This window comes from Typopeltis vanoorti, chromosome 17, assembly GCF_054136105.1.
Source record: "Typopeltis vanoorti isolate ZY-2024b chromosome 17, IOZ_Tvanoo_1.0, whole genome shotgun sequence".
Lineage (NCBI taxonomy): Eukaryota > Metazoa > Arthropoda > Arachnida > Uropygi > Thelyphonidae > Typopeltis > Typopeltis vanoorti.
The window spans coordinates 82,229,126-82,251,644 of record NC_143565.1 but is presented as its reverse complement, the minus strand read 5'-3'; the positions used below and the strand labels follow the sequence as shown (position 1 = coordinate 82,251,644).

Below are 22,519 nucleotides of genomic sequence, written 5' to 3'. Positions count from 1 at the left end.
AATCCCCCAACTCTGTATGAGACCAGTTAACTCACCGTTAGTTGAAAGAGACCAGATATTGATTCCTCACATCACTAACGGGAATCGAACCCAGGTCTTTCTGACCAAAGGGCTTCGTCTATACTGACTGAGCTATGGAGGCTCCAATTTCTTTCTTATACCATATAAATTTATTCAGCTAACATTACCAGCTTTACTAATTCTGTTGTCTACTTCATATTGCTTGCCATTAAAAAAGATCATCCTCATATTTAGTGTTGAATAGTACAGCTACTCCTTTTCCCCTGATTGTTATTGTTTGAATATTACATTTTGTATTTGTTGCTTACAAGATCTCATCTTTGTTTTGGTTAGGCCTATTATGTCGATCTGGCACTTATGCAAAGAATGGAACTAGAATGAATGCTAGTTCCATTCTTTTCCATTGATACTTCTTACACTGATAGTACCAATCTTGAACTCTGTTGATGTTGCTTTGGGATTTGTTCCAGTAGCTGATTTTACGCTGTTTGCTCTGGATCCCTGATGAAAACAGCAGGGCACTTGTTTAACCAGGTGGCATGAAATTATGTCATACCACCATTTTATATTGTGGTTTAAGCCAATAAGAATACAAAATTTGGTCGGATAAATCCCAAAGTGCCAGCCTATCCTTGTTTGTTGAGTACAGAGGTAGATACCTAACAGGGTGCACCATGAGAAGGTGAGGTTAGAAGCCCTGGTTAATTCTCTGGATTCCTTAAAAGGCTACATGGGGAGGGGATCTCTTCTGGTAGTTATACAACTTTAACCCCTTAAGCACAATGTTAATTTATCTTTCAATCTTTAATAAGAAATGAATCAAAACATCTTCTGATAGGAACTGTGCATCCTGTTTCCCTATATAGGGCAAATTACAGGTGCAATGAATTATTAAAACACTTAAGGAATAGAACAACGTAGTTAAGGATATAAATTAAATTAAACTTTAATAAATATTTCCCGATATTTCGGCAACGTCACGTTGCCATTTTCTAAAGAAACTTACAAAACATTTACGTGCACGTAGGCACCACAACACAGAAACTGGGAATGAAGAGATGAAGCTATTGTTCTCCTAACAGTCCTGATGGTGCCCTCTAGCAGGCTAAGTAGGTGTTCTTGGCCGTTGGGCTGAAGGTCTGAGGCTGATTCCATAAAGAGTCTTTCAAATTTGTATTTGCTACGGTGTATCACTGTAGCTTTCTTCCACCGTATTCTGTGGCGTGTATCCAGAGCATGGTCCGCAAGCCCAGAATGACTGTATTTGTGAAAACGGACGTAGTCCTTGTGTTCCGAAATTCTGATATTCGCTGTCCTGCCTGTTTGGCCAAAGTAAGACAGTTTACAACTGCAAGGGACCTGGTAAACACCAGGTAGGTATAGGGGAAGTCCCTTTCCTAGACACAATAGTCACCCGCCAGCCTAATGGATCCTTGGTTTTCTCAGTTTACAGAAAACCCACCCATACAGGCAGATACATTCACCAACAATTCCCCCCCCAACACACACACACAACAATATGGAGTAGTGAAAACACTATACAATAGGGCTAAACTAATCTGTTCAAACGACTTGGCCCTAAACACTGAACTAAATCACATCCTCAACACTTTCTCAGCCAGTGGCTATCCCCCCAAAAAAATGTTAGAACCTACAAACCACAGATCCCCTCCCCACAACAAGGATTACTCTAAATCCATCACCATTCCCTACATCCGAGGCACCTCTGAAAAGATTACCAAAATCTTAAAAAAAATGACCTGCCCTCCTGTTACAAACCTTACAGAAAATTGGCATCCCTTATCCGCTCCACTAAAGACCAACCACTTCCCCTATACCTACCTGGTGTTTACCAGGTCCCTTGCAGTTGTAAACTGTCTTACTTTGGCCAAACAGGCAGGACAGCGAATATCAGAATTTCGGAACACAAGGACTACGTCCGTTTTCACAAATACAGTCATTCTGGGCTTGCGGACCATGCTCTGGATACACGCCACAGAATACGGTGGAAGAAAGCTACAGTGATACACCGTAGCAAATACAAATTTGAAAGACTCTTTATGAAATCAGCCTCAGCCCTAAGAAATTCTCCAAACCTCAACAAATTTGGTTGTATGCGACTGCCCCAAATTTGGGAGGCCTACATCTGCAGACCTTCAGCCCAACGGCCAAGAACACCAACTTAGCCCGCTAGAGGGCACCATCAGGACTGTTAGGAGAACAATAGCTTCATCTCTTCATTCCCAGTTTCTGTGTTGTAGTGCCTACGTGCACGTAAATTTTTTGTAAGTTTCTTTAGAAAATGGCAACGTGACGTTGCCGAAATATCGGGAAATATTTATTAAAGTTTAATTTAATTTATATCCTTAACTACGTTGTTCTATTCCTTAAGTGTTTTAATAATGCATAACCAACGTATAAGCCTGTCTACGAGGTGCAATGAATATGGTATACTCCAAGGTGTGCCAGGGGAGGGAGTGGATCCTTGGATGAGTTGAGTAAGTTCTTTAATTTTGCAGGAGGTTTAAAGGTGGCTTTAAGGTTGTATTTCTGTAGTATTCTGTTTATTTTATCTGATATCCCTTTAATGTATGGAATGGTTAGCTTTATTGTAGTCTAGTTTATTTTTAAGTGAGGTCTTGTTTTTACAGAATTTGTTGATAATATTTTGGCTGTAACAATTTTTTATGAAGGTATTGCTGATAACTTTTAATTCATTTTTAAAGTGCTTGTTCATTGGAACAAATCTTCAAAGCGCCGTGTTTTTTAATGTATTAATGGCATCTAGTTTTTGTATTGGGTGGTTGTAGGAGTTTGTGCATACCATTACAGTTAAAAAATTACTTCTGCACTGTGCTCGTTCCACGAGAATTTACAGTCTACCAAAGATTCACAAACAAAATGCACCGCTCCGGCCGATAGTCAAGGGTATAGACAGCCCCAATTATCACCTAGCCAAGCAACTAGCGTCAACACTCAAGGAGTTGGCAGGTCATTCCCCCCTCCTATATTAAAAACAGACAACACTTTGTAAACAAAATCAAAGACATCACACTGATGATTTATTAGTCAGTTTTGACATCTCTACCCTCTTCACAAATGCCCCAGTCAATGACACAATCCTTCTATTACAGGACAAATTCCCTCCCGGTATCACAGCGTTCTTTGCGCATGTACTACATTCTGGCTATTTTGTGTAGCAAAACACTTTCTACCTACAAAAAAAAGGCACAGCCATTATCCCCCCCCCCCAATGCTAACTTTTAAATGAATATTTTGAGCAATGTGCTCTAGATTCCTCTCCTTTAAAATTCAAAGTCTGTTAGATATGTTGACGATGTTTTTGCTATCTGGCCCAATGGTTGCCAGATATTAGACACTTTCCTCAGCCACCTAAAAAATAACACAAATGCATACAATTCATGATTGAGATTGAAAAGCAGAACACACTTCTGTTTCTAGATACACTTGTCACACGTCTTCCTATTTTTCCTTCACTGTTTATCAGAAACCAACACATACTGGCCAATATATACATATAAACTCCTACCAACACAAAAACTAGGTATCATTAATACACTAAAAACAGAGCTTTGAAGATTTGCTCCAATGAAAAGCACTTAAAGATGAATTAAAAGTTATCAGCAATACCTTCCTAAAAATGGTTACAGCCAAAATATTATCAACAAAATTCTGTACAAGACCTCACTTAAAAACAAAAATAAACTAGACTACAATAAAACTGTAAACCATTCCATTCATTAAAGAGATATCAGATAAAATAGACAGAATATTACAGAAATACAACCTTAAAGCCACCTTTAAACCTCCTGCAAAATTAAAGAACTTAACTCATCCAAGGATCCACTCCCTCCATTGGCTCATCCTCATTGCATCTGTAATTTGTCCTATATATAGGGGAAACAGGATGCACAATTCCTATCAGAAGAAGAAAGGAACATAAACGACACATTAAATATAATAAAGGATACAGGGTTCTTTAAGTCCAAGTAGGTCTAGGACTCAAAGTGTTAAGGAAGGAGTACCATTCTCACAGTGCTTACAATAAACCTGAGAAGTGCAGCTTAGCACAGCATGGTATAGATACTGAACATAGAAACTTCCGGTCATGAATCCGATTACTTCATCGATGTCACTTTAAATACAAACGTTTAATTAAGAAATGTACCAAACCTTGGTACACTGCCCAAAATTAAATCAAAATTATTCTATGTCTTTACCAAAAATATGAGAAAGTCTTATTCACCTTAGTCATCACTAGTTTAAGTATTATATTCATAATTAGATGTAGTCATATCATATGCACATGTGGCTATTATTTGAAGTAATCCAATTTTAGCATTCTTCCTTGTTCAACCATTCTTCCTGATTATGGCTTGTTAGTTTCAAGCCAAGATATTTGTAAATAAAATGTTATCATTTGTTGTGTTTATGCATTAAAAGTATATTCATTATTATGACACAAGTGCCTCTGAAAATGGATATGAATAATGATGTTATTAGGATGGGATTTGATATTGTTTGCATTTAAGAATGTGTGAGGAGAGCTCATTTAATGTGATAGTCGCTTACAGGAAGGAAGGGGCATGGTTCGTAAAACAGGTATTTGATGCCAGGATATCCTCAAAATTACCCAAGGAAGACAAGATTTAGGAGGACTGATGCACTCAAAAGTGCCTTAGAAAACAAAATATAAGATCAGATAATATCTGAATGCTGACAAATAATAAGCTCATTTGGAGGAAATATGTTGATACAAAGTTGGTAATAATGTGAACTTAATCATGAAATACTATCGTTGTATCTTATATTCGGTGGTATGCACATAATCAGGAATGTGATGATGATGGTTTTTCCTCTAATATATTGAAACATTTTGAAATTGGTTAGTGGATTTGGTAAATTCGAGGGAGTGATAAGTTAGTGTACCATTCTTTTAATTCTTTTAAAGTACTAATATTCTGGCACAGATGCAATATCTGTGTACCTATTTTAATCAGAATGCAGCAGGTTCAGGTTCCACAGATCTCTCCCATATACATACAAAGCTAGTGCAAGGAATTGTAATTTACAGAGTACATGGACTGTTTCATGACCAAAAAAAAAAAAAAGTAGAATCTCTGAAAGTTGATTGAGGGCTATTTTATTTACAACTACAGTTGAACCCTGATAAACAATTTGGTGTTTATGAGATTCCATTCCATGCTCATGCAAATTATCTTACTTTGGACAGACAGGTAGGTCTGTTCAGAAATGCATCTCGGAACATCAAGACCACATTCGTCTTCTTAAACCGCAGAAATCTGGCCTCTCTCAACACGGAATTGAAAATCCAAACCACAGGATCCATTGGGAAAAGGCTAAACTTTTACATAGATCTTTATTTAAACATGAACGTTTATACAAGAAAGTTCTGAAGCCCTACTACACAGACCAAACCTAAACCGCAACGACGTTCTTACTATTCCTAAAGTATGGGAAATTATCATACAAAACTGTGTTAAATAATTAAAGTTTTTTTTTTTTTTTTTTTTTTTCTTTGTACTACTTTAGCACATTTTCATGAGATTCTATTGTAATCATGCACCCTAACTGTATGTTATTCCTAATTTTTGTTTAAATTCTGTATTAATGATGTCCTAAGATACTTAGGATGAAATATTTACAATTAAATAATTTTCACCGTGGTTTATACGTGTGTTTCTTCTAATTATGAACGCACCACAGGTTTCGTTATTTAAAAAAAAAAAGAGAACACATCATCTACATATCTTAGCCAGATAGAAGGTTTGAGTGGGGCTGAGTCTATAGCTCGTTTTTCGAAATCTTCCATATAGAAATTGGCAAGGGGGGGAGAGGGGGGAACCCATGGCGGTTCCCTCTATCTGCTTGTAGATTTTGTTATTCCAAGAGAAATACCCAGAGTTGATGGCAAAGGAAAAGAGATCTAAGATGTCAGAGGGGAAAACGTTTTCTAAGAGAGAGAAAGTGTCAGTTAAGGGAATATTGGTAAACAAAGAGGAGATACCAAAGCTTACTAATATGTCTGTATTATTCAAGGTTAAATTTTCTGTGAGGGCTTTAAAGTGGGTCGAGTTTTTTATATAGGAAGCTGAATTTCCGGTGAGGGGGTGGCAGAGAGTTGGCCAGCTGTTTAGACAGTCTGTAACAAGATGCATTGGTGGCATCTACTATAGGTCTGAGTGGGGAATTGGGTTTGTGGATTTTTGGTAAACCATATATTCGGGGGGGGGGGGGGGGGGGACGGGAGCGGAGAGGTTTATGTTTTTTCGTGATATCAGGGGGCCCAGAGGTTACTTTTTAAGTAAGATTTTTAATTTCTTAACTTGTGTTTTTGTGGGGTCGTGTTCTAGCGGGATGTAGGTAGCACGATCGCGGAGGATAATGTTCATTTTACGATTGTATTCGCTGGTATTAAGAACAACTGTGGCATTACCCTTATCCGCTCTGGTGATGACGATACTTTTTTCTTTGCGTAGTTTCTGGAGAACCATGCGTTGGGAATAAGATAAGTTACTTTTTGGAGGCGAAGAGTGAGCGAGGATGTTGGCTACGTCGAGTCTGATGTTGTTGGCGACCTCTGACGGTAAGCGACCGATCCCCCGTTCGACGTTAACCATTACATCGAGCACCGGCACTTCTTTCGGGGCGATGGCAAAATTACCGCCAAGGCCAAGGGCGCTGACAGCATCCTCGTTGAGCCTTTTGGAAGAGAGGTTTATTACTGTCTGCAGCAGTTGAATTTGTAGTTGTGGTTTGTCTTTAACCAGTATGCTGTATTTCTTGACGTGTTTGTTTTTTATTTTTTGAAATTCTCTCTGTGCGGAAGTTTCCAAAATGGCAGAGAGAATCGACCAAAGTTCAGGGTTAAGAACAGTGAGAGCTCTGAATGTAAGGAGCCAATGGTGGCGTTCGTCACTGCGAGGGCGGCTCGAGTAGAGGCGATTTGCTCGTGTAGTAATGCTAGGCTGGCACGTTTATATATACAGAGTGCTTTTTTGGAATGGAAATTGGTCTTCATTTTAACACATTTCGGTATCACTCTTGTATCCCGACATCTTTTTAAAAAGGCCAGCCTATTTAGTTGTCTAGATAGTCGTAGTTTTGACTTACCGTATTGCTTGGATTTACATGCTAAATCTTCTCCATGGATGATTAGAATTCTTGTGTAGAGGCTTAAATGCTGTGAGGACATTATGTTGGAGGTTTAATGGATTTTTTACAACACTCAAAAAGAATTAAAATAGAATTTAATACTTCCTATATTTCGTCCTAGTCACTAGGACATCTACGGGGATTACAAAAACAATTAATGTAACATGCACACAAAAACTTACAATACTAAGCCCAACCACGTGGGTGACACTGAAGTCCTATCTAGGTGGAGCGCCCTCTAAGGGCGGTAGTAGGTTTACCCTTCCTAGACACCTTAGTCACGTGCCTGCCTAATGATACACTTGCCTTCACTGTATACAGAAAACCCACACACACACAGGCAGATACATTCACAAACTCTCCCACCACCACCCCTCACAACAATATGGCATCATTAAAACCTTTACCAAGAGAGCCCACAATCTTTGTTCCAGTGGAACCACCCTCACTACTGAGCTTAACCACATACACAGAACTTTCCTCTTCAATGGCTACAGCGAACACAGTATCAAAAAAATAATCAATTCCTCCCCCATTCCCCGTCCCTCTCGTCAACAAGATTTTAAAAATGCCATCACCATACCCTACATCCGAGGCACTTCGGAAAAAATAGCCAAGATACTAAAAAAGTATAACCTACACACAGCATATAAGCCCTACTGCAAACTTGCTACCCTTATCCGTTCTACGAAAGATCAGCTCCCTCCTCTCTCTCTGCCTGGAGTTTACAAAGTACCCTGTTCCTGTAAGCTTGCGTACTTTGGACAGACAGGCAGATCAGCATCCATCCGCCTGGAGGGACACAAGTCGTACATCGTTAAACACAACTATGGCCATTCAGGCTTGGCTGACCATGTTTTGGACACCACCCACAGAGTATCATGGAAGTAAACTACCATGCTCCACCACAGCAAATTCAAGAAAGAGAGACTTTTCTTAGAAGCAGCAGCAGCTCTCAGAAACCAACCAAATCTTAACAAATACGGTTGCATTAAGCTTCCGAGGATTTGGGAATCACTCATCACCAGAGGTCCCACCTTACATTCCAGGCCACCTACTACCGCCCTTAGAGGGCACGCCACCTAGATAGGACTTTAGTGTCACCCACGTGGTTGGGCTTAGTATTGTAAGTTTTTGTGTGCATGTTACATTAATTGTTTTTGTAATCCCCTTAGATGTCCTAGTGACTAGGACAAAATATAGGAAGTATTAAATTCTATTTTAATTCTTTTTGAGTGTTGTAAAAAATCCATTAAACCTCCAACATAATGTCCTGACAGCACTTAAGCCTCTACACAAGAATTTATGGTTTTCTGAGAATTGTTTTTAAGGTATATACTAAAGCTGATTTCCAAACCATATTCTTCCTCATCAAGTTTTTAGTGACTGATGTACATGGGAATTTGGAACATTTGGTCTTGTATTTGAAAGTGATGTTAACCATGAACTTTAAAATAATATGCTCTCAACAGTACAAGAGTCCAAGGAAAGCAGATTTCAAGTAACTATTAAAAGAGTTTAAGCAGTGTTCATTTTTTGAAGTAATTGAATTTTCAACTTAAGTGTTTTGATATCTTAAAACTTAAATTTTAATATAAACATTTAATAGGGTATTCTAGTTCTTTTCAGTTACTTTTTTATATCAATTTTAAACATAACAGATTTTGTAACCTATAGCACATCAGTACCATGTATGAGCAGAAGATGAGAGACCCATTCTCTTTGAACAGCTGATGGTTGTAGTATTCTGAAGTCTGGCAGATGAATGAATATTGGGCAGCTATTGCTTAGGTCTTAGGGGGAAAGGGGAGGAGTTAAAAATAATGGTTCATTGGAAAAGCACCCAAAGAGGTACCTTCATGGGTGAGCAAAGACTAAATCCCACTTAAAAAGCATTGGAAACGTAACTTTTCCAATGCTTTGTTAACTGGGATTACCGAAAAAGAAAGTCTACCTATGTACTGTGAAGAAAAAATACTGCTCTCTGTAACTTCATAAAACAAGCTTGTATTTAATTCTAATTAATATCTGGATTGTATACAGAATGCAAAATGCATATGGGTAGATCAAACTAGACAAGATACTTTTCTCATTATGCTATGGATAGCAACAAAGTGTGACCACAGACTGTAAAGGGCCTAAGGGCCACTAGGAAGATTACAGAAGTTTAACAAACAATAGCCAGAATGTTTGTGTAAGGAAAATCAGAATAATGTATTTGAAAAAAAAAAAAAAAAAAGTACTACTGAAATAGCTGACAAGTATGCCGATGTTTACATTTATAAGTTTGAGAAGTATGTTACTACTATAATATGTTAGCCATTACCTTTCCTGTTCTCTTTTGTGAGCATATTCCTGTTCTTTAGCTACTCTGTTTGCCTCTTGCTCTGCTCTTCGCCTCAATGACATTAACATAATCATTTCTTTCTTGCGGGCCATCTCATTTTCAGCATCCTAAGAAAGCCATTAACTTAATATGAAGAACATGTGAAATCTGATGCAATGCCATGCTTAAAGTTAATTAATATAATATTCAAGTGAGATATTAATCAGAATGTTAGAAATCAAATGACTACAGAATAAATCTTAAAAACCACTTTTATTATTATTGTGTAGGCTCTTCCAGAGAGGTCCTTTAATTATCTATACTGAAATACCTATCATACCTCTCCTTGAACACAGTTGACAAAGACATACAATATCTATCAGAAGCTTATTTCCACATGATATGAAGAAAACAGACTTTCTAACCATGCCCTTCCAAATCTCACTTGCATCTGTAAGATCCCTATTATATGTTTATCATATTTTTCTATTCTGTCTGTATATAAGCAGAACAGAGGACTCTGGACTTAAGTCCAGATACTACTAGATTGAGTGTTAGTCATGTCTTTCACCTTTGCTGTTTGCTCCCATAAGTTTCTGACATCGACTATGAAAGATACTAGTAAATAATAGGGACAGAGCAATTAAAAAATACTCACAAAAATCAATGTCCCCCCCCCCCTCAAAAAACCCTTTAAAAAAACAACAAAACTCATGCAAACAAATTTCCACACCCAATTCACTATCATTTGGGGACCCCTCAACAAACAATCATGCTCTGCATGATTCCTTCTGTAAAACAAGCAGAACATATGGATTGTCAGATCTGATATTCCATGGCTTCATGGCAGAGGTTACAAATCCTTGAAACGCCTTTTATGATATGTTCTGACTAATTCTTATAATTATGCTGAACTCTGATTATTTATCTCCGAAAGTTGATTATATAACAGTATTACCCAAACAGTGAGCTCCTTCCATGAATATCCATAATTCTCATCAGTCTTCCAACAACCACCCTTAACTCTTTCTTAACTTTAGCTCTCTTCTTGGCAAATCTGATCACAACTTTGTCTATGTTTTCTTTTCTACAAGATCATGTCATATGGAATTATAATAGTGTCAACTGGAATGACCAGTGAAATTCTATGGTTCTTTTCCATGTCCTGAATACTGACTGATTCAAGCATTTGCTCTGATCCAATAACTGAAATTTTTCCTGCTGAGGTGAGTGCCTTTCTAAGAGCAATCCAAGCCTTGGTTTCCAACAAGCATGAGCAGTCCAAGAGGAAAGTTCAGCATATTCCAAGTATAATGAAACCAAAACCCAGCTCTACACTCAGTCTATCCAGCAGTTACAACAGCTGCAAAACATGAAATTTTTACTCCTGTCCAACTCCTAACATTCATAAATTCCAGATCAGCATTACTTCAGAATGTCTGATGATATTCAGAAAAGGGTAATTTACTTATTAATGACTCCTCTAGAACAAGCTTTTCCCAAATGCTTTCTTACAGATACTTTGTTTCTGCATTATGTCTTTTTTAAACATATATTTTCAAGGGTACTCCTCAAATCATGCAAGAATAAGCAACTGTTGGCCAACACATATACACAAAGTTCAAATCAAAACTTATCATACTAACCTCTAACTTATCACATACTAAATATAGGAACAGCCTTCTCTATACCACATTTCCCAATGAATAAAACCTTTAGCTCTTCAAAAAACACATTAACAAATTCCTTCTTTCTTCCTAATCTACTGCCTGCCCCTCCCCCCACCCAGTTAAAGGATTTGTGACCGCATATATACATGATGTTCATATAAAACAGATGCCAAATTTGATCTATCCACCATCACATATATGACCAAAAAAAGGTGGCAATGCAATTACAGAAGTCAGATCATATGATGGGAACTCTCAACAGGCTTAGAGCTGAACAAGATAGCATGCTTATTACACTTGACAAGAAATTATGTTATTATTTTAATCCTTTTGTATACCATCATTTAAAATTTTGGTTTGGAGGAAAATTGTAGATAGGAAGTTAGTATGTAAATTTTTCATGTAATACTATCATATCCTGTACACTCCTTGAGGGTATATATCTGGAATTTGATGATGATTTTAATCCTTTACCCAAGTATAAGTAAGAAAAATTTGTGCATGCGGTATCTTCACAATTTATCTACTTCTATGCAGAAGCTGAGACAAAGTCTTGGTATTACATAATGTGTAATATTTTCACATTATGGGGTACTAAGACAATGAGTCTCAGGCATATCTTCTTGCTGGAAGACATGTCTAAGACTTTTACTAAATCCAAGAAGATACTAAAGTTAAATCAATGCAGAAGGCATATTTTCCATATCGAAATAGTAAAATGGTATATCACCATATTATTAAAATACTCTGGATATGAATTAACTGTAAAAAAATTTTTCCACTTGGTTACAAGGAAAACAAGAATAATAATAAACTTTGTACCAAACAGAAATTTTCTACAATTATCTCTAATACAGAATATTTTAATATGATGGTATTATTAAATATATATCCATATATTTAATTATAAATACCCATATATATAAATAAATAAGAATCAACTACATTCTCAGATATATTAGCTATTTGGCCCCACAGCTACCAAACTTTAAACAATTTCCTAAGCCACTTGAACAAATAACAGACACATCCAATTCACCACTGAAATTGAAAATAATACACATTTCCTTTTCTGGATACGTTTGTCTTCCTTCAGGCTATCTATCCTTCACTGTAAACCAAAATACACACACACCACTATCCAACACAAAAAAAAAGGGGTCATTAGCACCTTCAAAAATAAAGCTCTAACCATTTGTTCTGATTTCCAGTTGTAGCCAGTTTATACAAACTGGCTACAGGAAATGATCCACAGACTCCTTTACAAAAATAAAACCAAAATAAAAAAAAAGATTACAATGAGGCCATTACAATTTCAATCATGCAGATAGATGTGCAAGGAAGGAGGAAGCGTGGGCGGCCAAAGAAGAGATGGAGGGAGCTGGTAGAAGAGGACTTGAGGATGAAGAACTTGGATGTGGTGACAGCCCAAGACAGGAGGATGTGGAGGAGACTCATCATCAACAGTGACCCCACTTAAGTGGGAGAAGCTGCAGAAGAAGAAGAAGAAGACAATGAGGCCATAGCTAATTCTTTATATTTGGGGAATATTGGAAAAAACAGACAATACTGCAAAAATACAACATGAAGACCACATTTAAACTACTCATAAAATTAAAAAGTGTACTCAGCTCTTTCACTTGCCTACCTAGGTGAAACAGGACATACAATCAATCCCAAAATTAACAAAGAAAACAAATAACACACATTTTTTCATCTCAGAAAATCAGACCTTTCTGATCACACTTGAAATATGACACATGAAAAAATACAACATGAAGACCACATTTAAACCACTCATAAAATTAAAAAGTGTACTCAGCTCTTTCACTTGCCTACCTAGGTGAAACAGGACATACAATTCTTCTTCTTCCTCTACGCATATATCTCGCTTCCAACGCAGGGTCCGCGTGTTACATTTTGATGCGACTTTTTTTTACTACAATCCCCAACTGAGCTTGCCGCTGGCAGGGGGGGGGGGATTATTTTTTTGACTGTAGCAGCAGCATGTGTTCAAGGGGCCGGTTTTCCTGCTTGCAGGATTAAAAACCCTGCTGTCCATGCCCTAAGACCGGCTAACTTGGCTATGGCTGAGAAAGATCCTTAAGCTCCTCATGTTGTAGACGGAAATCGAACCTAGAACACTCCTTCCCCAGGCATATGATTGCGAAGCGCATAACCACTAAGCTAACCCCACGGAAGAAACAGGACATACAATCAATCCCAAAATTAACAAAGAAAACAAACAACACAAATATTTTCATCTCAGAAAATCAGACCTTTCTGATCACACTTGAAAAACACACCAAGTCCTTACATTGAATCAAAACCTGACACAAATGCAAATTCAAAGAAGCAGTTAAATGCTAATCCATAAATCCAATCTCAACAAGAATGATGGTTTAAAAGTCCCAAGGATTTGGATGGCTTATCTAAAAACCATGTAACATCTAGAAAAAAAAACAATTTAACAACCATGAATAACTTATATATTAAATAGAAAAACAAGGAAGAACAGATACTGAAACAGTAGCTCTCAGACCATAAATGAAATTTAAAAATAACAGGACAACAGGAAACTAAACTCTAAACAGCAGCTACCAATTATATAGGGTGTTTCAAAAAGAATAAACCGATTTCAAATAATTAAATATAATTATTTGAAATCGGTTCATTCATTTTGAAACACCCTGTATAATTATTTAATTACTTCCCCCTCCCCCGCTAGAGTTAATGATTGAACAAAACAACATTCTGTGGGGCTCAATGTAGTGTGTCCTGATGTATCTTGTGTCCTAATGTATACTATTATTATTATTAGACCTCCAGAGAGTCACGGAGTCATCAAGGAAGGCCATATGTCACCCACATCATCTGTCATAACCTTTTCATTAGATGCATTCACCTTCAACAGGTAAACTGTTCCACTCACTCATGGTCCTGTGAAAGAAAAATCTAGCTCTCGCCATTTACTTAACCACAAACTTGACATTAAAATATATGAGAAAAATTTCATATTACAGGATTATTTCATCATCAACATCGAATTCCTGATATATACCCTCAAGGGGTGTACATGATATGATAGTACTACATGAAAAACTTACATCATTACCAACTTCTATCTAAAATTTTCCTCCAAATCAGCCTGTTAAATGTCAAGACCCACAATATTATCAGGTCTTATATTTCTGTCTGTTTTACTGTATCAATTCACCTATATCTTGGTCTTTGTCTGGGTCTTTTTTCTGCCAACCTAGCAGAGAACACTTGATTTGCTAATCTTTCCTCTCCCATTCTGCTTAAGTGACCACACCACGTGAGATTAGCTCTGCTAATGCATTCCTGGATGCTGACAATATCAAGTACTTTCCTAATATCCTCGGTTTTTAATATGATATTGCCATTGATGTCATCTGTTCATGCTCCTAATCTTTCTCAGGACCTCTCATATCTGCGGTCTCTAGTCTTTGGTCAAGTGATTACTTCTAACCCAGCTCTCAGATCCATAAGTTAAAATTGGTTTAAACACTGTCTTGTATACTATATAGCTAATTTAGTGTTTTGACTTATTTCTCTCTTATTCCATATAAATTTATTCATTTGACTTCCTACCATACCAGCTTTGTTGATTCTGTTGCCTATTTCGATATTTAACTTACCATCTTCACTAAAAATCGTGCCTAAGTAGATAAATGTTTTACTTGTTCTATAAGTTCACCATTCACAATGCAGTTGATATTTTCAATGTTTCTGCCTATTTTCATTGTCTTTGTCTTTTTAATGCTAACCTTCATACCATATCTACAACAGTTATTCAATTTAGTCAGAGAATCTTGCAGACTTGTAGTGGATTTATTTAGAAGTATAACATCATCCGCATAAAGCAAAGAGCTGAGATTAACACCTCCAATTTTGATATCAGGTTTAGTACCACTTTCCTTCATAATGTGATTTATATAGATAACGAATAAGAGAGGGGATAATGTACATCCTTGTCTAACATTAAACCATCTTCCTATACTTCCTTCAATTCTAACTGCTGACTTACAACTCAAATAGAGACTAAGTATTGCTTGATATAATGCCCCATTAACACCATATAACTGTAGCATTTCAAATAGCTTCTCTCTTGGCACCTTGTCATATGTCTTTTCCAGATCTACAAAACTTAAATACAGATCTTTGTTATATTCCTATGCTTTCTCAACTATCTGTTGTAAAGTGAAAATCTGATCCTGACTGCCTCTATTTGGCCTGAATCCAGCTTGTTCTTCCCCAAGCTTCTCTTCCACAATTCTTCTCAACTGTTTCTCAAGTATACTTGCATATATCTCACCAGGAACACTCAGTAATGAAATGCCTCTGTAATTCTCACATTCACTTTTATTTCTCTTTTTATATGTGTACTATGAGAGTTTTAATCCAATCATCTGGAATTCTTCCCTTTGTCCAGGCCTTCTTAACTATACAATGTAGCCACTGTATGACTTTTATACCTCTATACTTGAGCATTGCTGGTCGAATATCATCTACTCCTGTTGCCTTTCCACATTTCAGGCTTTTGATGGCTTTTTCTACTTTAAGTATGGATATGCATTCCTGACTGCATGCCCTGTCAGTGTTTTTTTTTTTTACCACTGTGCTGTCATCACTGCTTGTTTCAATTAGCAGTTTTTCAAAGTAATTATTCCATACATCAAGGATATCTTTTTCTCAGGATTGTTTTAATATTATATATCACCTGATTATTTTAAGGAACAACAACTTTCACAGATGTCCCCCTTGTTCCTTCCCAATCTTTCATATAATGAAAAATTTTATCAACCGATATTCTATGATGTCTTCTCACAAGTTTATACACCCTAATCATATTGTCCCAATGTCTGCAGCCCACAAGCTCTCAACTCATCTTCATAATCTATGTTCCATAATCCTGATATTACCCTTGTAACTGTTCTTTGCACCCTTTCCACAGGCTTCTTTATCCCCTCCAAACTCTGGCGACCAAATCTATGCACAGCAGTCCAGGTGTGGTCATATCAAGGCCTTGTAAAGAGGCAAAAATGACTTTCATATCTTCATGTCAAAATCTGTTTCAATATTACAATTATCCTCTGTTGAATTTGCAATTTTTGTTGTGACCACTGAACTTCAAATTCCTTTCTACCATAATAGGTTGCGAGTTTGAATCCTGCTAGGGGCATGGATATTTGTGAGTGTCTTTAGATGGGAGATGAATTTCATCAACAAGTGTGAAACCACTGCATAACTTATTGGAGGCATGAAGTGGCTTGATAAAATTCCATATTTGGTCTCTAGAGCAGGATTTCCAGACTAGGTAAAAAAAAAAATAAAAAAAAAATTAATAAAAATAAAAAAAATAATCCTTAGCCCACCTATAGTATTAATGTATTACAGGTTTATGAAATAACCTTTCATTAAAAAAAAAAAAAAAAACTTGACATTGAAATATATGAGAAATTTCATATTACAGGAAGATGTAAAAAAAGCATCTGATTATTTTATATAACAATAACTGTGGTTCTCTGTATAATATTTGACTTATTTTTGATGTCTGAACTGAATGGAAACAAGAATATAAACTAACCATTATGTAAACAGTACTATTCAGCACCAATATATAAAATTGCAAGTTTAAACAATTCATTATTAATTTGAATACACATTCTCCAAGAAATGATTTATTAAAATTAAAAAAAAAATTGCAAAAAATATAAGTAAAAATATTGGACATAGCAGTTCAATGTGCAATTCTATATTCCTAGAGATGGGGAAGGGGGAATTACTGCTTGCAACGACTGCCTCTGTTTTCTTGTGATGTTTTTGTAGAAAATGCACCATGGCATAAAACAGAAATATCATTAAATATTCAGATATACTCCACTTGGCAGAGAAACCAACCCATTCATGTAATGCATAATATTTTAAAAAGGAAATTTTATTTACAGTTAATCTTTGAACAACAAAGTTAGGGGTGCTGACCTCGCATTGTTCGAAAATCCGCATATAACTTTTGACTCCCCCCAAAAACTTTACTAATAGTGTACTGTTGACCAGAAGCCTTATAGATAACAAACAGTCGATTAACATCTATTTTATATGTATTTTTTTTTATATATTCTTACAATAAAGCAAACTAAAGAAAAGAAATGTCATTAAAGAAAATCATAAGGAAGTGAAAATATATTTACAGTACTGTATTTATTGCTACCGTAATTTTTCGTGAAAAGATAAGGTGAAAAAGAAATTATTCATATTTATTTACAGGTATAGCAATTCATGCATAGTGAAGCAGCAGCAATATGAATGTCAAGGTCACCTAGTGCAATCGATATTATTGCTTTATGGCAGTCTAGCCTATACGCTAATGAGTGAATCGTTATCATTTTTTTATTTTATGCTAATTTAACTAATTAGCAAGTTATTTTATGCAGTTATGATTTAATACTGCATCTAAGTTTGTTTAGATATCTCTTGACCGCAAATGGCCAAGTACGGTCTGTAAGTAGTTGTGTGCTTAACTTTTAATAAATTTTAACTTTTTTATAATAGATTTGTGTATATTTTATGTCAGTAAAACTTCTTTAGTAAATGCATTGGAGGCCAATATGATCAAATAACTGTACAATGGACGAGATGTTTTAAAATGAAAAGTGAAAATTATGTGAAGAAAATAATACATTTTGAATGAGGCTGAAAATTCGGCACTTGTATCTGATTTCTAGAGCCCTGTATATGCATGCACATGCATGTACGCACACACACTGAAGAACTGTAAAAACGTATCCGATCCACAAAGAATGTTATGCAACAAGCTCCCACCAGATGTAACATGTGTAGTGCAGCATAAATGTGTTAATTTAATGGTTTTCCACTGAGAATGTTTTATGACCCTGCCTATTTTCACTGTCTGTCATTTTAATGAATGTCACATTTGTTACGGCTGCTATTCAATTAGTTAGAGAATTCTAACAACTTGTGCTAAACCAGACTTGTACTAAATCATCAGTGCATCAAAACTTTCCAAAGAGCCAACAGCATGAAACTTACATTGTGCCCGAATGGCAGCCATGTATTTTGGATTTGCATAAAGCAGAGCTCATTTGACCTCTATGCTTTCCATTCATATTAATGAATGTAGGGACACAAAACACACGTGTTGAAAAGATTATTTTACTGATTATTAATAAAATAATAACTTGACGTTTCGACTCCTGTATTGAAGTCATCATCAGAAGGATACATGTGTATAAGAACCAAGCTACATGCTGTTGCACTCTATACAGGTAAATTAAATCTATGTTGTTAACTAATCTTTTTTTAGCCTGTTGTCTATGATAAAAAAATATCAATAAAAACTATAATAAACTCTGCTGAAGTCCTCACATACTCAGATTCTTCTGGAATTATACAGTTCATATTGTTATATTATGATTATCTTCTGGATTTGTACAGTACAGGTTGCTATTGAATGTTCAGGAAAAAAAAAAATTCAAGTCTTGTTCTATTGAGATTTTTCTTTGTGGTTGCTATGAAAGGTTGCAGATGGGTCCTCCACATTTTTGGAATGGTTACACCATCGTTTTTATTCAGATTCGGATCATGTTTGAGCATTTCACATGCTTCCTTGAATTTCCGCTCGAACCAGGTTTTGGTGCGGTGTAGGGTACCGAGTCCCTACACCGCACCAAGCCGGTTTTTCCAAAATGGAGGTATTTTATGTGTCATTTATGTTCATCCTTCCTGATTGGGATGGTTCACCCCGTTTCCCCTATGTATGGTATGTTACATGTGCATTGTATTTTGTAAACTCCTGGGTGGGCTAGGTGTGGCAGAGGATTCTTGGAAGAACTGAGTAGATGTTTTAATTTTGTCGGGGGTTTAAAGATGGTTTTGATGTTGTATTTGTGTAGTGTTCTGTCTATTTTTTCGGAAATGCCTCTAACATATGGTATGTCGGGGGTTTAAAGATGGTTTTGATGTTATTTGTGTAGTGTTCTGTCTATTTTTTCGGAAATACCTCTAACATATGGTATGGCAATAGCATTCTTGAAATTTTTTTTGTTATTAGTGGTATCTTTGTGGAGGATCTTGTGAATGGTTTTTATACTATATACATTTTTTATAAAGGTATGTTTGATGGTCTCATACAAATAGTTTGAGCTCTGCATTTAAGGGTGCTTATGATCCCTAGTTTTTGTGTTGGGTGGTGATAAGAAGTTTTGTGTATGTACTAGCCTGTGTGTGTAGGTTTGCAGTAAACTGAGAAGGAGAGACAGCCAGAGGGAAGACGTGTGACAAGTGTGTCTAGGAAAGGAAGAGAGTTGTTTTTTTTCCATTTCAATGGTGAATTGGATACGTTTATGTTGTTTGTTTAGGTGGCTAAGGAATGTATTTAGAGCCTCACGGCCGTGGGGCCAAATGGCAAAAATATCGTCGACGTATCTGAGCCAAATTTTGGGCTTTAGACATGCTGTCTCTAGAGCATGTTGCTCAAAGTCTTCCATATAAAGTTAGCTACTGGGGGGAAAGTGGTGAGCCCATGGCTGTATCTTCTTTTTGAAGGTAAAAATTGTTTTGTCACACGAAATATCTGGAGTGGAGTACGTGGGCAAAGAGGGCCGTGATGTCGTGTGAAAATATGTTCTGTAAGAGCAAGATAGTATCATTGATTGGGACATTGGTGAAAAGGGAAGTTATGTCAAAGCTGACTAATAGATCTTGGTCGTTGAGTGTAATGTTTTTAATTTTGTTTATGAAATGATGTGTATTTTTTTATGTAGGAAGGGGAATAACCAACCAATTCCTTGAGTGTGGCTGCTAATTTTTTGGCCAAGTGGTAATTTGGGCTGTCGATTCCTTCCACAATTGGACGTAATCATGTATCTGTTTTGTGTACTTTTGGCAGGTCATAAATTCTGGGTGCATGGCATACTGAGGTATTAATTTTTTAATTGTTTCTTCCAGCCACGTGTTAACTGACTTAAGTAGTTCAGTTGTTTTCTTTTTGTTGCATTGTGTGGGGTTGTAATTTACCATTTGGTAGGTCATGGTCTGATACCAAATGGTTCATTTTTTTCTATGTAGGTTGTCCGATTTAAAACAACAGTGGTATTCCCTTTATCTGCTTTTGTGATAATAATGTCACGGTTATTTTTTTTTAGGGATTTGAGGGCCAGTATTTCCACTTTGTTTAGATTGCTGCTTAATTTTTTGGTTGAATTTAGTAAACAGGCAGTTTCCATCCATATTTTGTAAGTTAAATTGGCGGGGAGAGATCTTAAACCTCTCTCGATATGATAAGTTATATCTAGTTTATTTACTGACCTCGGCACAATGCCGTAATTTAAAGCTTTCTCCAGTAGTGAGAGTTCACCTTGGCTGAGATTGTAATCCAATTGGTTGATAACCAGACAGTCGTCCGATGGTGGTTGGTTGCTCCTAACTGCGTTTGTGGGTGATTGGCTAATCCTTTCGTTATGGTGTCGTAATTGTCTTGTTCTTTCCTATAGTTTTAATGCTTGAAACTTCTTTATTAATTGTTCTTTGTTTTTGAGTAATAGGTGCTCGGCCAAGTCGTCTGTGATCTTGTCCAAAATATCCCAAATTTCTGGATACCTAAAATTTTAGTTATAACACTTTGGCTTGGGTAGATGCTAAGTTTTTTCGTGCCTCGTGGATCAGTTCCCTCAACAACACTTTTTCTAGCCTGGCATAGATACGGAGTGCTTTAGCTGATGTAAATTTCTTCTTTAGTTTAATGCAGTTGGGTATTAAGTTGCTGTCTCTACATCGTTTCAAAAAGGCTAGTCGATTAATTAACATGGAACTACATATCTTTAGCTTACCGTAGAGGCTGCACTGCTTGTGGGTCACATCTCCATGGATTATGATCTATTATGATTACTCTTTCTTTTAAGGTTACACGGTGATCAGTATTCATATTTATGAATTTAGGTACACAAAACACACGTGTTGAAAAGATTATTTTACTGATTATTAATAAAATAATAACTTGACGTTTTGACCCCTGTATTGAGGTTATCATCAGAAGGATATATGTGTATAAGAACCATGTTACATGCTGTTGCACTCTATACAAGTAAATTAAAAATACGTTGTTAACTAATCTTTTTCTTAGCCTGCCCTCTAGTGATAAAAAAAAATTATCAATAAAAACTACAATAAACTCTGCTAAAGTCCTCATGTACTCAGATTCTTCTGGAATTATACAGTTCTTATTGTAATATTATGATTATCTTCTGGATTTGTATAGTACAGGTTGCTATTGAATGTTCAGGGAAAAAAAAAAAACTTCACCAAGCCTTCTTTTGTATTGAGATTTTTTCTTTGTGGTTGCTATGAAGGTTGCAGATGGGGCTCCACATTCTTGGAATGGTTAGACCATCATTTTTATTCAGATTCGGATCATGTTTGAGCATTTCACATGCTTCCTTGAATTTCAGCTAGAACCAGGTTTTGGTGTGGTGTAGGGACTTGGTACCTTTCCAATCAATTTTGTGGTAAGTTTGGCGTGCGTGGTCAGAAAGGCTGGTTTTTCAAAATGGAGGTATTTTTTGTGTCGTTTGCCCTGTTTCCTGCTACATATGGTATGTTACATGTGCATTGTATTTTGTAAACCCCTGGGTGGGCTAGGTGTGGCAGAGGATCCTTGGAAGAACTGAGTAGGTGTCTTAATTTTGTAGGGGTTTAAAGGTAGTTTTGATGTTGTATTTGTGTAGTTTTCTGTCTATTTTTTTTGGAAATGCCTCTAACATATGGTATGGCAATAGCATTCTTGAAATCTCTTTTGTTATTAGTGGTACCTTTGTGGAGGATCTTGTGAATGGTTTTTATACTGTATCCATTTTTTATAAAGGTATGTTTGATGGTCTCATATTCATGGCTAAGAGCTTGTTCGTTTGAACAAATAGTTTGAGCTCTGTGTTTAAGGGTGCTTATGACCCCTAGTTTTTGTGTTGGGTGGTGATAAGAAGTTTTGTGTATGTACTGGCCTGTGTGTGTGTAGGTTTGCGGTAAACTGAGAAGGAGAGACAGCCTGAAGGAAGACGTATAACGAGTGTGTCTAGGAAGGGAAGAGAGTTGTTTTTTTCTATTTCAATGGTGAATTGGATGCATTTGTGTTGTTTATTCAGGTGGCTAAGGAATGTATTTAGGTTCGAGCGGAAATTCAAGGAAGCATGTGAAATGCTCAAACGTGATCCGAATCTGAATAAAAATGGTCTAACCATTCAAAGAATGTGGAGGACTCATCTGCAAC

The 22,519-nt window shown here is 36.4% G+C and overlaps 1 protein-coding gene across 3 annotated transcripts in view; it reads right to left on the bottom strand.

The window, feature by feature from the left end:
- Patronin (calmodulin-regulated spectrin-associated protein patronin) overlaps nucleotides 1-22,519 on the bottom strand; it is a 358,788-nt gene that overhangs the window by 165,594 nt on the left and 170,675 nt on the right. For all 3 annotated transcript variants that reach the window (XM_090407071.1, XM_090407073.1, XM_090407072.1), the window contains exon 13: nucleotides 9,545-9,672. In XM_090407071.1, the coding sequence (XP_090263197.1) occupies nucleotides 9,545-9,672 (128 nt within the window). The remainder of the gene's footprint in view (nucleotides 1-9,544; nucleotides 9,673-22,519) is intronic.